The sequence below is a fragment of the Pogona vitticeps genome, chromosome 4 (genome assembly GCF_051106095.1).
Source record: "Pogona vitticeps strain Pit_001003342236 chromosome 4, PviZW2.1, whole genome shotgun sequence".
Classification (NCBI taxonomy): domain Eukaryota; kingdom Metazoa; phylum Chordata; class Lepidosauria; order Squamata; family Agamidae; genus Pogona; species Pogona vitticeps.
Genome location: NC_135786.1, coordinates 119,677,572 through 119,692,408, shown reverse-complemented (window position 1 = coordinate 119,692,408; position 14,837 = coordinate 119,677,572). Strand labels below are relative to the sequence as shown.

The 14,837-nt window shown below is 44.1% G+C and overlaps 1 protein-coding gene across 5 annotated transcripts in view; it reads right to left on the bottom strand.

The window, feature by feature from the left end:
• ASTN1 (astrotactin 1) overlaps positions 1–9,300 on the bottom strand; it is a 448,149-nt gene extending 438,849 nt beyond the window's left edge. For 4 of the 5 annotated variants that reach the window (XM_072998206.2, XM_078392391.1, XM_072998207.2 and 1 more), the window contains exon 1: positions 8,793–9,249. In XM_072998206.2, coding sequence (XP_072854307.2) covers positions 8,793–9,123 — 331 coding nt within the window. In that variant the 5' untranslated portion in view covers positions 9,124–9,249. Of the gene's footprint in view, positions 1–8,792 lie in introns of all 5 variants that reach the window. The other variant, XM_078392393.1, reaches the window with a different exon arrangement.
• Positions 9,301–14,837: the final 5,537 nt, after the last annotated feature.

Here is a 14,837-nt window from a genome sequence, read left to right as displayed (position 1 = left end):
TCTGTGTAACATGAATTCAGAAAGAGATGTTTTTCATGAGCTTGTTATGCAGAGTTGTTTGTCAAAGTCACAAGGTTACACAGTCCAGGAAAAGAAGACAAAACAAGGGACCAAGATAAGACACCTGTAGCATGAGAACTTTGGGCGGTGATCAGAGTGATCTGAGTTACACCTACTTGAACTTAATTGGTGTCAGCTTGGAAATGTAATGAAGAAGGCGGTCCTAAAGCAGGGGTCTCAAACATGCGGCCTGCGGGCCATTTGCAACCTGCCGGACAATAGCCTGTGACCCCTGCCTTGCCTACCCCCTCCCAAAGCACCCACGCGTCCTCTGCTGTCAAGAGTTTAAAAAAGCCTTGTCTTGTTCGCCAGCTCTCTACCAACACAGCGCCTCTCGCTCCCTCCATCCGGAACTGCAGCCTGCCAGCCAGCCCACCTGTCTGTTGGCTGGCAGGCTGCAGCTCCAGACGGAAGCCGCAAGAGACAACATCCCGGGGGAGAGCCGCCGAGCGAGGCACACTGCTGGTCCTTTTCCCCGAATGCCCAAGCCGCCACCAGGTGATGCCTGAGAGCAGAGCTCATCCCTGGCCCGTCCTCGAACAGCGCCTCCAAGCCACCAACAGCAGCTGCAACCACCGCTGCCTCTTCCAGGGAAGCAGCTCTCTGGCTCCTTTTCTCTCTTGGCACCCCCAGCACCAGCCCATCCAGCGACTGCCTCAGTGCCCGGTGGTGCTTCCTCCTCCTCTTCATCCTGCTTCAGCTGCCTCAGCTCTGGCGGCTGCCTGGGCTCACCTCGCAAAGTTTGCTCCTCTATCATGGTGGGGGTGGCTGCTGCTGCTGAGTGCACTTTTTTTGAGGGGGGCCTCAGACGAAGGTTGCCAGACCTCTGTGTGTGTGTGTGCATGTGCATGCGTACTTGTGGGGGGCCCACCCCATTCTGTTTAATTTCGCTGGTACCGGTGGGGGCTTTTCTCCTTTAGCAAGATGAATTCTGTGAGGGTTTTTTAAAAAAAATTATGTCATGCCGTCCTCCCCCCGACTAGATGGCCACTGGCACTCGCTTCCTTCCCCCCTTCTTCATCCTGCTGGTGGTGGTGGTGGTGGTAGTGAAGAAGGAGCCGTAGGGGGTTGTGGCCAGCGGCAAGGGCTCATGAGCCCCTCCTCCTCCTCCTCCTCGGAGCCCCAGCCAGGCTAAGAAAACTTCTAGGTGGCTTCCTCGGGTTCTTGCTCCACTTGGTGGAAAATCTGATGTGGGACAGCCTCACCCAGTCTGCCTCCAGCGGCCTCCAGGTAAATTGAGTTTGAGAACCCTGTCCCAAAGAGTTTTTAAATGAAAGGATTTGTGTATGTATACAAGGGTCTGTAAATGCTGTAGAATGTGAGACAGAGAGGCTTGTTTTTCTTTTCAGAAAGAAGGGGGGGAAATAGCCCAGCTACTAGATGACAACATGTAGTGGTGTAGAGCAAAGATCTAGCACCACTATACCTAGCTGTTTTTATTTTAATTAGAAATTGTAAGTTTATTTAAACATTGTAATGATAGATATGCGCAATGCTTATGCTTTAAAGCTACAACTGTTATGTTAATTAATCTATTTTACTTTCCTAATAAAAAATATAATTCTTCAGAGGACTAGTCTTTTGCTACAGCAGGACTAGTATCTAAATTCAGTATGGATGAAAGAAAGGTAATAGTTGCCACTGTAAGTTAAGATGCCCTGCTGTCCTACTTGGTAAGGCTGTTGTGCATTTTTTTTTCTTTTTTTCCCCAATATCATTTTTATTTAATTGGAACATATAAATCTACCAATTACAAACAAATATGCAATATAAGATTTTTTTAAAAAAAGAAAAAGAAATGAGGAAAAAAGGAAAAAAGATCCCCCTCCCCCTTTGAGGACAGAGATTCAGACCTCATTGAGTCCCAAATTTCCCAAGTTTCCAGACAGCATTGAAAGAGAAAGAAAAAAAAAACATCAATCATTTTGCCCTATCCTTTGATCTGTCCCTGGGCCCAAACATATATTAAATTCCAACTTTGCTCTGCATAGTCCCTTGGTCATTCTCATAGTGCTTCTGAGAGTGTATCTAGTTCTGTAATGTACAACAGCTTCTTCAGGAACTCCTCCATTGTAGGTATGTCTTCACTTTTCCATTTTTGGGCCCAGAGTAACCTAGCCGCTATACAGTGGTGCCTCGCTTAACGAGTGCCTCGCTCAACGATGAATTCGCATAATGATGGCCTTTGCTGGAAATTTTGCCACCTCACCTAACGATGTTTCCTATGGGGGATTTTCGCATAACGATGTTTGGGACCTTGTTTCACTTAACGATGACAGTTTTAGGTCCCCTGTTTCGCTTAACTTTTTTTTTGACAGCCCTGTTTTCGCTATTTTAAAAATATTCTAAAATGTTTTTAAAAATGTTTAAAATGCTTGGAATCGTTAGTGCACCTAATAAAACCTTCGTTAAAGTAATTTGGCTTTGTTCTGAGTCTTTTTGAATTTTTGGTGATTTTTTTTCACCATTGAAATGTATTGAATAGGCTCCTATTGGAACGGATTAACCGGTTTTCAATGCATTCCTATGGGAAATGGTGTTTCGCTTAACAATGTTTTCACATAACGATATTTTTAATGGAACCAATTAACATCGTTATGCGAGGCACCACTGTAAATATATACATCAAACAATATTTGATTTTCTTGTCAGTAATTTCTGGTATAATATTTAGTAGTGCTATTTCAGCTGTAACCAATAACCCCTGGCTTTTTCACATGTCTACCACATATGATAATTTCCTACTTTTTTTTACATTTCCAACAAATACTGCTTCTACCCTCTGACATTTTTGCCAGTTTTGCAGAGGTATAGTGCCATCTGTAAAACATTTTGAGGATATTTTCTCTTCAGTTTACCAGCTTAATCATTTTATAACAATCTTTCCACATCATTGTCCGGTGATCAATATCAATATTATAACTGAAATTTCTTGCCCATTTTATCATTGTCTCCTCTACCCTCTCATCCTCCAGATCATATTCTAATAAGTATGTATACTTTTTTATTATTTTCTCATCACTGTAAATCCACAGTTTGTCCAACTGGACTTCACCCTCAAAAAAGCCCATATTTTTATCTTTTTTATATCTTGATTCTAGTTTATTCAATGACCACCAATCTGTCGCCACCCCGAGTTCTTCTAATTCTTGCTTATTTTTTATATTTTGTTCTCTATTAAGTAATTCTTTATAAGTTAGTAACATTCATTTCCGATTCAACACTTTCAACATAAAAGCTTCCATAGGAGCTGCCCATATTGGAATTTTCTTATATGTTTGTGCTTGAAATTTATGCCACACTAGACCCAATGCTTTTTTTACAATATGTTCCGTAAAGTGTGATTGTTCCTTATATTTCCCATACCACACATATGCGTGCCAGCCCATACTTAAGTCATGCCCCTCCAGTTTCAGTAATCCTTGGTTTATAAGAATTATCCAAATGAAGTATTTGAAATTTAGTAATATTGGTAGATTTTGAAAGAGGAATACAAGTTTAGGCAAGATCATCATTTTTATCGTTGCAATTCTTCCCATCAGTGACAGTTGTAGCTTACTCCATTCTTCCAGGTTTTTCTGAGTTTCTTTCTGTATTCTAAAATACTTTCATTAAGTTGCTGGGTTTTTTGGTGATGATGACTCCTAAATATTTGATTTTTTGTACTACTTCAAAATTATTTTCCCTCACCAGTTTTCCAACTTCTTCTTTGTTTTTAATCATAACTTTTGTTTTTGTTTTTTGATAATTGATTTTAAAACCTCCCACTTGTCCATAGTCTTCTATGATTCTCAATACTTCCTCTAGGTCTCCCTGAGGATTTTCAAGTATTATCACCAGATCTTGTACCTTGAATTCTTCACCTCTGATTTTTAGTCCTTTAACTCTCTCATTAGCTCTTATCTGCCTATTTAGGATTTCCAAAGTTAGTATAAATAAAAGAGGGGATAGCGGACAACCCTGTCTTGTGCCTTGTTCAATCGATATGCTCTCCATTAAATTCCCGTTGACCTTAATCCTGGCTTCCTGCTTAGAGTATATTGCTTTGATTATTTGTAGAAATTTTCTTCCACTCCCATTTTCTTTAGTTGTAGCATCATAAATTCCCAGTTGACATTATCGAAGGCTTTCTCTGCGTCTAAAAAGATTAGCATCATCTGCTTTTCTGGATGTAATTCATAATATTCTAAAATATCTATTATTGTCCTTATGTTTGATGACAATTTCCTTTTAGGGAAGAAACCTGTTTTGTCTTTATGTATTATTTCTCCCAATATTTCCTTTAATCTTGATGCCCAGATGGTTGTAAAGATCCTATAATCAACATTTAGGACAGAGATTAGTCTGTGGTTCTTGATTTTATTCTTTTCAGTCCTCTCTTTATGTATTAACATAATATGTGCCTCTCTCCATGAATTTGGTATTACCGCCCTTAGACTCGATATCTTCGGTTAACCTCTTAAACTGAGGACTTAAGATTTCTTCAAACACCTTATAATATTCAGCTGGTAGTCCATCTGGCCCAGGGGATTTCCCACTTTTCTGTTTTTTCCAAGCCTCTTGAATCTCCTCCATTGTGATTGATTTAATTTCTCGAGTTGTTGGGAGTCAAGCTTCCTTTTTAGGGTTTTGTTCAAGTACTCCATTTGTTTCTCCTGCTCTACATCTCTGACCGCCGAAGAATTGATGCTTTTGAATTGTGGTGCTGGAGGACACACTTGAGAGTCCCCTCGCCTGCAAGGAGAACAAACCTATCCATTCTAAAGGAAATCAACCCTGAGTGCTCCCTGGAAGGACAGATCCGGAAGCTGAGGCTCCAGTACTTTGGCCATCTCATGAGAAGAGAAGACTCCCTGGAAAAGACCCTGATATTAGGAAAGTGTGAGGGCAAGAGGAGAAGGGGACGACAGAGGATGAGATTGTTGGACAGTGTCATCGAAGTGACCAACACGAATTTGGCCCAGCTCCGGGAGGCAGTGGAAGACAGGAGGGCCTGGCGTGCTCTGGTCCATGGGGTCACGAAGAGTCGGACACAACTAAACGACTAAACAACAACAACTTCTCTTTTCTTATAGAGGCTGCCATAGAATTTTGCTATTTCTTTTTCAATCTCCTTTTGTGTGTGCATTCTAAGGAAACATAAAGCCTATGTTTTATTGCTTTCAAAGCAATCAAAGGTTAACTTTAAGATTCAGGCTTGTCTATGGGGCTTGCTATGCACTTCTGAGGCCTAGAGGACCTAGCTCAGGAAATAAAGGTAGTAGTTTTCCCCCCAGAGAGACTCCCTGACTGCGATCTTTGTCTCTTTAGGCAGAAAGGATCATTACAAATACAATCTTGGAATACAGACAATGTTTCCCCAGGGCCACCTGTTGCAGGATAATATCTAAAGCACTGGCCAGTTTTGCTTTTGTGGAAGCTTTTCTGTGGAACTATTCACTTCCCTGTCTCTATATACTGTATGAAAACTGTTTAAGGTCTCAAAAGGTCTGAAATGTATTCAGTTATATTGTACAGATGCTAAGGCTTGCGTTGGTTAGCTTTATCCCAGTATTTAGGGTTGGGGAAGAGAGACAGGAAACGGAAGAAGCTAGTTTGAAATCCAGGACCCTCCTAGGTATTAACAGCTGATCCTCCAGTAGGACGGAAGATTTTTTTGTGAGACATAAAATAAAAACAGTGAAGAACAAAATTTATATATTTAGCAAAATTCTGCACCATCAGGAATAAGAAATGCAGAAATTCCAGGGTGCAGTACATTACTGGGCTTCATCTAGTGGGATGGAATTCAAGTCCTTGCTCAGTCATAAAGCTAAATGGGTGAGCTTCGGACAGTCTCAACTGAATTAACCTTACATGGATTTCTGTAAAGAAAAGTAACAATTTGATTGTGAGGGGAACACTCCAGGTGCCCCTAGCTGACTGCCTGTACTTGCCCCGCACCCCCTGGCAGGCCAAACATAAACTATGGTACCCAGGCCACAGAAAGAGAAATGAAGGCCTCAGGCAGGAGAGAGGAATCATGGAGGGAGTGCAGACAAATCGCACCTGGGTGAGGAGACAGGGATCAGGCCTGGCTGGTGAGAGTCCCCTATAAGAGAGAAAGAGGGGAATAACTCATCCCTTTCAATAGGATATAAGGGAGAGGAGTGGGGAGAAAAGGAAGAAGACCCTGAGCTAGTGTTGTACATCTTGAACGAGGAGGATGTGATAATCATCCAGAACCCCTAGACAGGGGCATAGGCCCAAGTGGGCCAATAGGTAAGGATCTAGTAGGGACAATCCAGTCCTCAATCACCCATTGATTCTGGTCCCCTCACCAACTACATTGACCAGTGTTCAGCCCCTACTCTTGAGGAGGAAGTAACAAAAGAAGCCCCTGGGGTATCAGCAGAAGGGACTTGAGGGACCCAGACTATGATTGCAAGTGTCTAGACATAAACTAATGATGCCTCACAACAGAAAAGTGATACCTGTCTGATTAGAAAACAGATTCTGGCAGGATTAGAACAAAATCATGTGGCACCCAATGAAAGCATGGAAAGAAGCTATCTGTTCCTGATACCCGACATAATGGACATGGTGCTGGAGAGCACACCAAAAGGTAAGTGGAGAGAAATCAGTAAATAGAGCTGCCATCAATATTCTATGCTCAAATCATGTGATTTTATTCTTTTCTGAGACAGAGGGAAACATCCTGAAAATTCAAATCAAACCCTGTGATGTCTCACCCGAGGACTACTTACCAGGACACATAGCTATTGAAGTGATGAAGGCTGCTCATTCAGAATATGTCCCCAGCCTGGTCAAGGCTGCTCATTTAAGAAAAGGCTGTATGGTTTCTGTATACAAAGAAAGTTGTGTGCCACAGGCAAGAGAGGTACAGTTCTACCATAGCACACCTTTTTCTGCAGTGGCAACTCAGCTCTGGAACTCTCTCCATACAGAGAATTACCTTATATCATATTTATTGTCTCACTAGTGCAAAGTGAAGGTTGTGCTTTTAAAATCACCTGGTTGAGCTGTTGCTTAATCATAGACTGCATTTTCTGTTATTTTTGTTTGTACTAGAAGCTGCTCTTGGAAGGTGGTCTTAAACAAAGAATGCTAAATGGAAGTATTTATTTCTGCAAGAAATAAATAAGTACAACAAATCTGACCAGGTATTACACTCAAGACTGGCAGAGTATATAATGGTACCAACTCCTGAACTAGCTGCTACTAAATAGAAACTGCTACCAACAGAACCCAGGGGATTTGGCATCCCCTACTCTGTGCTGTTGTGCTGTTACAAGAAACGGCAACATCCAAAATCTCTTCTTTCCCCAATTCCGCACCACCACTAAACCAGGCGATTGAGTAATACTTGAGAGGAACAGCCACCTCCCACTCACTAAGCATAATCATAATCCTAAAAGGGGACTGTGCCAAATTGTCCTGAGCCAGGCAAGGACACCAAGGGGTCAGTTTCACCACTTCAGGCTACCTGTTCCTTCTTGGTAAGGTGACTAGCCCACCAGAAATGCCAGAGAGAGAGAAAGCAGAAGCAAGAGCAACTGCTTTTTGCACCTGACAGCTGGAGGGAACCATGGGGGGGGGGGGGGGGCAGAGGAGGCTGCAAGGAGCAACAGACTTGATAACCTGACCTTTGCTGTCAGGGACATTAGGGCTGGGATATCTGGGCCCTGAAGTCGCATCCCCAAGCACTGCGCCCCCCCCCAAACTAAGGCCATTGCCACTGCCTCCACTTACCTGCCTGCCACTTCCAGGTAATGGAGCAGAGCCAACTTCATTTACTACGCCACCCAGAGACAAACACACAGTGGAACCTTCAAGAGATACTCCTTTCCACTACTCCCAATTTGCTATCACCTACAAGCGAGGTGGCAACAAGCAACAGCAGTGGAGTCTTTTTTACACTCACTCCTTCAGGTAGTCAGGTAGGCCTCATAACACCAGCTGTGCATCTCTCTCTCTCTCTCTCACACACACACACACACACACACAGAGAGAGAGAGAGAGAGAGAGAGAGAGAGCAAGAGGGAGACAGAACACCTCCTTCTGTCAGCTTCCCTTCAGAGGCCTGTCACCCAGCTGGGCAACTGAGCAGTGAGAGGGCATCCTCAGGCAACTCCGTTTGCCCGCCCTCCAAGTGGAGAAGGCAACTGGGAGGACTGGGCCTATTCCTAGCGGCCACATTTCCGGTAGAAACCTAATCCAGCGGCGGGCGCCTAGCAACTGCCTCCTCGTTTGTGGCCTACTGCAGGCCAACCGCCTAGGCCTCCCCCCCCCCGCCCCCGCCGCTGCCGCCGCCGCCGTCCCCTGTCCTCTCGACTCGCCCTCCATGCATGGGAAAAAGTAACCGCTCCTCTCCTTGACAACCACCTCTATGAGAGCTCTGCTGCTCGCTCAGGTGAGCAAACCGTGGAGGCGACTCCAAGGAGCAGCGGTCTTTTTCTGAAAGGTGCAGCGCCGGGAAAGACTACACCCGCTGCGGTCACGACGCATCAAGTACCAAGGGCCTCGCGAAGCCTGCGTATGCTCGATGTATACGAGCAAGGTCATATGCCAGGGGAATACAGGGAAGGCGTAACAATTACTTACATGCAGTGAAGTGCCTTCTGAGGAAATTAGGTGGATGCATAAAAAGGGGGAATTGAGTACTAATGTGACTGACATTTACGGAGGCCTCCCGTTTCTTTGCAAATAGGCCAAGGGCCGGAGAGACTCACCCAGGACGAAATAGGGAAGCTCGGTGTTTTCCAGATCGTCAACCACCACCATTTCGCCGGGAAAATCGTTGCGCACCGAGAAAAGAAGCTTGGGCTCGGAGGCCGAGGGGCTGTGCATGATGCTCAGGTCGTTCTCTCTCAGGAAAGGCAGCGCCGACACCGTGATGCTCTTCAGCTTGCACTCCATCTCCTTGGAAGGATCACTGTCCGCCTCCGCCGGCCCGCCGGCGGCGGCGGCTGCACCTGCGCTGGCAGCGGCCGCCGCGGCCGAGAAGTACCAACAGCAGCCGCCGAAATAAGATAGTAAGATGCCAAAGCGAGCTAAAGCCATCTTGGGTATCTTTCGCGTCGTTTCTGCCTTGCCTTGCAGGCGCAGAGAAGCCGGCCGAGGGGGCGGGGAAGAAGATTCCTGGTCCAGAAAGGAGCTTGCGGTTGCTGTTTGGCGATGCAACGCGACGGGGCGGGAGGAGAGGCGGGCGGGAGGAAGGCTCTTTGTCTGCGAGCCGCTGCAAGGGAGGGAAAAGCAGGCAGGCGGAGGAGAGACTTAGAAAAGCGGCTTCCTCTCAATACTGGCTGCCTTCCTTTGCCTTGTATCCTCCTCAGCTCGCTCACGCACGCAGGCTGCTAGTCGCGACTCACGACCTGAGTTATACTGTACAATGCTAGTCGCTGGTGGGTTGGGGAAGGAGAGGGCAGTCGCTTCCAACTGCATTTCCTGTCGCCCTACAAATTCAGTGGGACATGCCTGAGCAACTAGAGGAGCTCTGGAGGACCAAAGATTTATGCAGGCCAACATCCTTTTCTCTACAAGGGTCAGCCATTTTACGAGTAACTGCCTCTGAACATGGATGTTCTGTTTAGCTATTGTGGCTAATAACTGTGGGTTGACCTAAACCCTAATAAATTTATTGGATTCCTTTTAAAATCATCTCTGATATCCCAACCATCTCTTTCTCTTCTAATCAAATAGAAGAAATCATTAGTTTTGAGATTTGGTAGTTGTTTTTGCTTTATACCTTATAAAGTCATGCTGACTTTAACGAGTAAGAAACAACCTTAAAATTCCAGGACTATTAACAGAATTGAATAAATAAAGTGATGCTTTCTTCAGGTTGATAGAAATGTTGGTCTATTAGTATCTCTACTTTAAAAACAAAAACATACATCTGTAATTTTTTTTACAAAAAGATTGGTTAGGAGAGGTTTTCTCAGTAATACCATAGAGCCTCAAACATGACATGAATTAGGGCTTCAGTGTGTCCTGTTGCCATGCTGCCATATTCTTTGGTTCTATTTATAGAACTCACTTTTAAACCTTACTATGTGTGTTTCCCAATTAAAACAGTTACATAACTGCAAAGTATGCAGGTATAGTCCAACCTACCCTTCCATCAAAATTCCTAAACAGAGCTGGTTACAGGGAGAATAGAAATTCCCTGTTACAATAGATCCACTGGTTGCCAGTATATTTCTAGATACAATTTAAGATCGTTTCTTTCTCTTTAAATTCAGTTATATAGCAAAATCAATTAAAAGCTGTTTCAAACTATAAAGCCCTAAATCATTTGAATCTAGTCTCCACTTATGAGTCTCCCCAGTTTTAAGATCTTTTTGGAGAGTTGTTTTTCTCCATCTCACAATCTTCAAAGGCATGCTTGATGTGGAAATGAAAAAGGGCTCCCTGGCTATGGAACTCCTTTCCATGGAAGACCAGTCTGGTCCCATCCCTACTGTCCTTCTGCCAACAGGCAAAGACCTTTCATTTTGTTGCTAAGGAAGGGGTTCAAATAGGAGAGGTAATTTCTTTTTTTTTTTAAAGTTTGTTTTGTTTTAAAAAACATTTTATTTCATACTTTTAAAACATTAATATTTTAATATTAACATATTAATATTAAAATATTAATAGATTTAAATTTTAAAATGTTGTATTTATTGTATTTTTATAAGCTTAACAGCTGTGTTTTCAAAAATTGTGCAAGCCACCTTGGGTCTCTCTGTAGGGAGAAATGTGGGATATAAGTAAAATAAATACAATTCTGCAATTGAGATGAAATACTGCTAATAAAACTGCTGCACTCATCACTAGCCATAAATGCTTTTAAAAGCACTCAGGGACTAATCCGCTTCTTAACAAAGACAATTGAAAATTTCCCAATGCAAATAAAATGTGGACCTTAGTTACCTTCAAAAGTTGGAAAACTGTTGTAATTTAGTCAGGCTGCTGTGCAATGAATGAATACGTTTAGAGAAGGGGTACTTAATATGTGCAATTATGAATGAATTAATCTCCTGATGTAGCCTATTAAGCTTTCAACTGTAGTTCAAAACTACATTTGGGACATTTTCTGACATTTTAAATTACTTCTTATAATTATATTGAATTCAAACATTTTGAGCAGTTTTGAATTTCATAGTTTGTTAATGTGCAGTTCATAATGTGTGACTTTAATGAAAAAGAGTATAATTGGCTTGAGCAACCTTAGCATTTTCAGGGTATGCAGTAGGGCATAAACGTATCCCACTGATTTGGATGGAATCACACAAAATAATCAACTGCCAAATATGAGGCCTAATCAATCCAATATTAAGCATGTTATATAATCTGTCACATTACTCTTTTGCTGATGTGTCCACTAATTCTGAAAGTCTTGAGGAGGAATTTGTATAATCAAAACAGAAATGATATTTCAAATGGTAATGGGGACAGCTATGGAACAGTGGTAATTGTGGAAAGTTACGCTAGTGAAATATCTGCCATAGACAATGCCTGTGACATTCAGACTAACTCTTGCTAGTGCTGCATGAAAGAAGGCAATTGCAGAATAGAATGAGATACTAGCATTCTGGTAATTTCAAAATATTTTGCTTTAGAAATTACAAACCCAATGAAAACAGTGTGGTTCTAATAGGTTAGATGTAGCAGTTCAGGCCTATAATGCAGAATCTTAGGTAAAGATTCCCCTTGACATTTAGTCCAGTCGTGTCCAACTCTAGGGTGTGGTACTCATCCCCCTTTCCAAGCCATAGAGCCAGTGTTTGTCTGAAGACAGTTTCCGTGGTCATGTGGTCAGCGCGACTAGACATGGAACGCCGTTACCTTCCCACCGAGGTAGTAGCTATTTATCTACTCGCATTTCTACATGCTTTCAAACTGCTAGGTTGGCAGGAGTTGGGACAAGCGATGGGAGCTCACTCGGTCGCATGGATTCGATCTTACGACTGCTGGTCTTCTGACCTTGCAGTACTGAGGCTTCTGCGGTTTAACCTGCAGCGCCACTACGTCCCTTCAGTATTAATATTACTTCATAATATTAGCCAGAACTCATGGAAAGCCTATCAAAATAATCATCTTTCAGGTTTGCAACGATAGTAGATGAAGAACTAAATAACTTTATACAAATATCCAAGAGGAAATCAACCACACACTAAAACTGGATGTGCTGATAATCACAGGTGATTAGAACACAAATGCAGGAAATAAAGGAGGACCAAATGTTGCTGGAGACTTTGGCTAGGAGTCAGAAGTGAGGCATGAGAGCTAATAATTTATTTATTGGAAATGCATACTTCAGGCAACTTAAGAGTTATCCATACACATGGTACATTAGCAAATGGCCTCTACAGAAATCAAATAGATGACCTAAATAAAGAGGCACGAGAGATTATATTACAACTATACACTGGCCACTAGAACATACCAAAGAATTTCAGAAGGAATGCTATATGTAAGATTAGGCATCCTTCAGTCTTGAGAGACTATGATAACATGCTCTGAATAGAGGTCATAGAACAGTGTCTAGTGTGGCTGAGAAGGCCAGTTTGAGAGTGACAATCCCTTCCAAACTGAAGACAAATACAATCTGTCCCGTCCAGTTCCCTGATTTTGCTGCTTTCGTGACTGTCTCTTTGCCTTGGCCTCCTGGACAAAGGTATCTTCAAATTGGGAGAGGCCGTGCTGCACGCCTGCCTCCAGGCTGAACACTCAGATGTCAGGGTTTCCCATCTGTTGAGGTCCATTCCCAAGGCCTTCAGATTCTGCTTGCAGATATCCTTGTATCGCAGCTGTGGTCTCCCTCTGGGGATTTCCCTGCACTAATTCTCCATACAGGAGATCTTTTGGAATTCACCATCAGCCATTCTCGCAACATGCCCGAGCCAATGTAGACATTGCTGTTTCAGTAATGTATACATGCTAAAAATTCAAGCTCATTCTAGGACTACTCTAGTTGGAACTTTGTCCTGCCAGGTGATACCAAAAATGCGCCGGAGGCAACGCATATGGAAGGTGTTCGTCTTCCTCTCCTGCCATGTACAAAGCGTCCAGGACTCACTGCAGTACAGGAGTGTGCTCAGGACACAGGCTGTATATACCTGGACCTTGGTATATGCCAAAAGTACAACACTATCTGTACTTTATGGATTACAATACAGACTGTGTGGAGCATGAAAAGCCGCATACTATTCTACAACAAAATAAGTGTGCCACAATATTGAATTTGTTTGATGCATGTGGACAAGAAGCTACCCTGAACAAGAGGGTAGGGATAGAATGGTTTCCCATCAGCAGAGCATCAAAGAAGTGTGTGTTTTATCTTATTATCTCTTCATTCTATAAGCAAACTACAGAATACTGTGTTAAATTCAGAGGAAGAAGGAATGAAAATGGCTGGGCTAAAAGATACAAAAAAGATAGGACTGTGAGTTTCTTTGAGGGCAAAGTACAGGTCGACAGACCGTGAATATACAGTGGTGCCTCGCTTAACGGGTGCCCCGTTTAACGACCAATCCGCATACCAATGCGGATTTTGTGATCGCAAAAGTGATCGCATTGCGATGTTCCCTATGGGGAAAAATCACTTTGCGATTTTCCCCCATGGGCCCCATTTTCCCCCAGCTGACCGGCGGGGGCATCGGAAGGACCACGGGGGAGGGCACCCCCATGGTCCTTCTCAAGCTCCCGCCGGTCAGCTGGGGGAAAATGCCAGTGGGAGCTTGAGAAGGACCACGGGGGAGCCCTCTTCCTCCGAGGAGGCAGCGGCGGGCGCTCATCCCCAGGCCGGCAGTGAGCGGCGCTTCGGCCAGCTCACTCCTCCCGGGGCGGCGGCGTCAGCGGGGGAAGGGAAAGAGCCCTGGTGCAGCCGGGCGTCTGGCTCCGCCTCCCCCTTCACCCTCTTCTTCGAAAGGCCGGCAGCCGGCCGGCTTGTTCCTCCCGGGGCTAGCCCTGCAACGGAACCTACCATTGCTCCTGCTTCTTGGTCTGAGCCCTCAGTTCCATCGGCTCCCACTACTCCCAAGCCAAAGACTTCTTCAACATCGATGTCAACCTCGATGTTGTTGCCCTTGGTCTCCACGAAGGACCACTCTCCTAAGAAAAAGGATGCAGTTAAACAAAAGAAAACTAAACAGGCTTCTAAGTCTCATCAACCCCGTGAACCTCCACTGGTCCACATTTCCCTTCTGTCCCAGATCTTGGAGGAATCATCATGGGACATCCCGGACCCAGACTCCCTTTTGGAAGCTGGAGAGTCAGGACCGCCTCTTCAGGTTCAAGCTTCAGCATCAATACTGAGCTCATCCCCGTCTCATGACCATTCTGAGGCTGATGGCCCATTCTAGCTCCATTTCTATTGGGTGGGCAACTGTGATTCAACTCTCCAACTCGGATGCATCGGTTCCTCAATCTCCTCCACGTAAGCAATCTACTAAACATCGCCACATCATCCCAACAATATTCTCAGTATCGGGAAATGATTCTTGTTCCTCGTCCATCTCAGTGCCATCCGACTTTGGAATATGGTGAAACCCTTTATGCGGAGGTTAATCAGCACAGTGATTGGCATTGATACTGACTGGACGAGTTCGATCGTCACTATGTCAAGGACTATTACGGATGGCCTAAGTGCGTACATTATGCTTATACCTCTCCTGAGTCTTCTCAATCACCGTCACCACCTCCTGCTCAGCACCAACGTTGAGCTTACTACCAGCTCAATCCTGTGTTACCGGTACTGATGAAATCTGCTTCCAAACACGGATTGCCTCAAA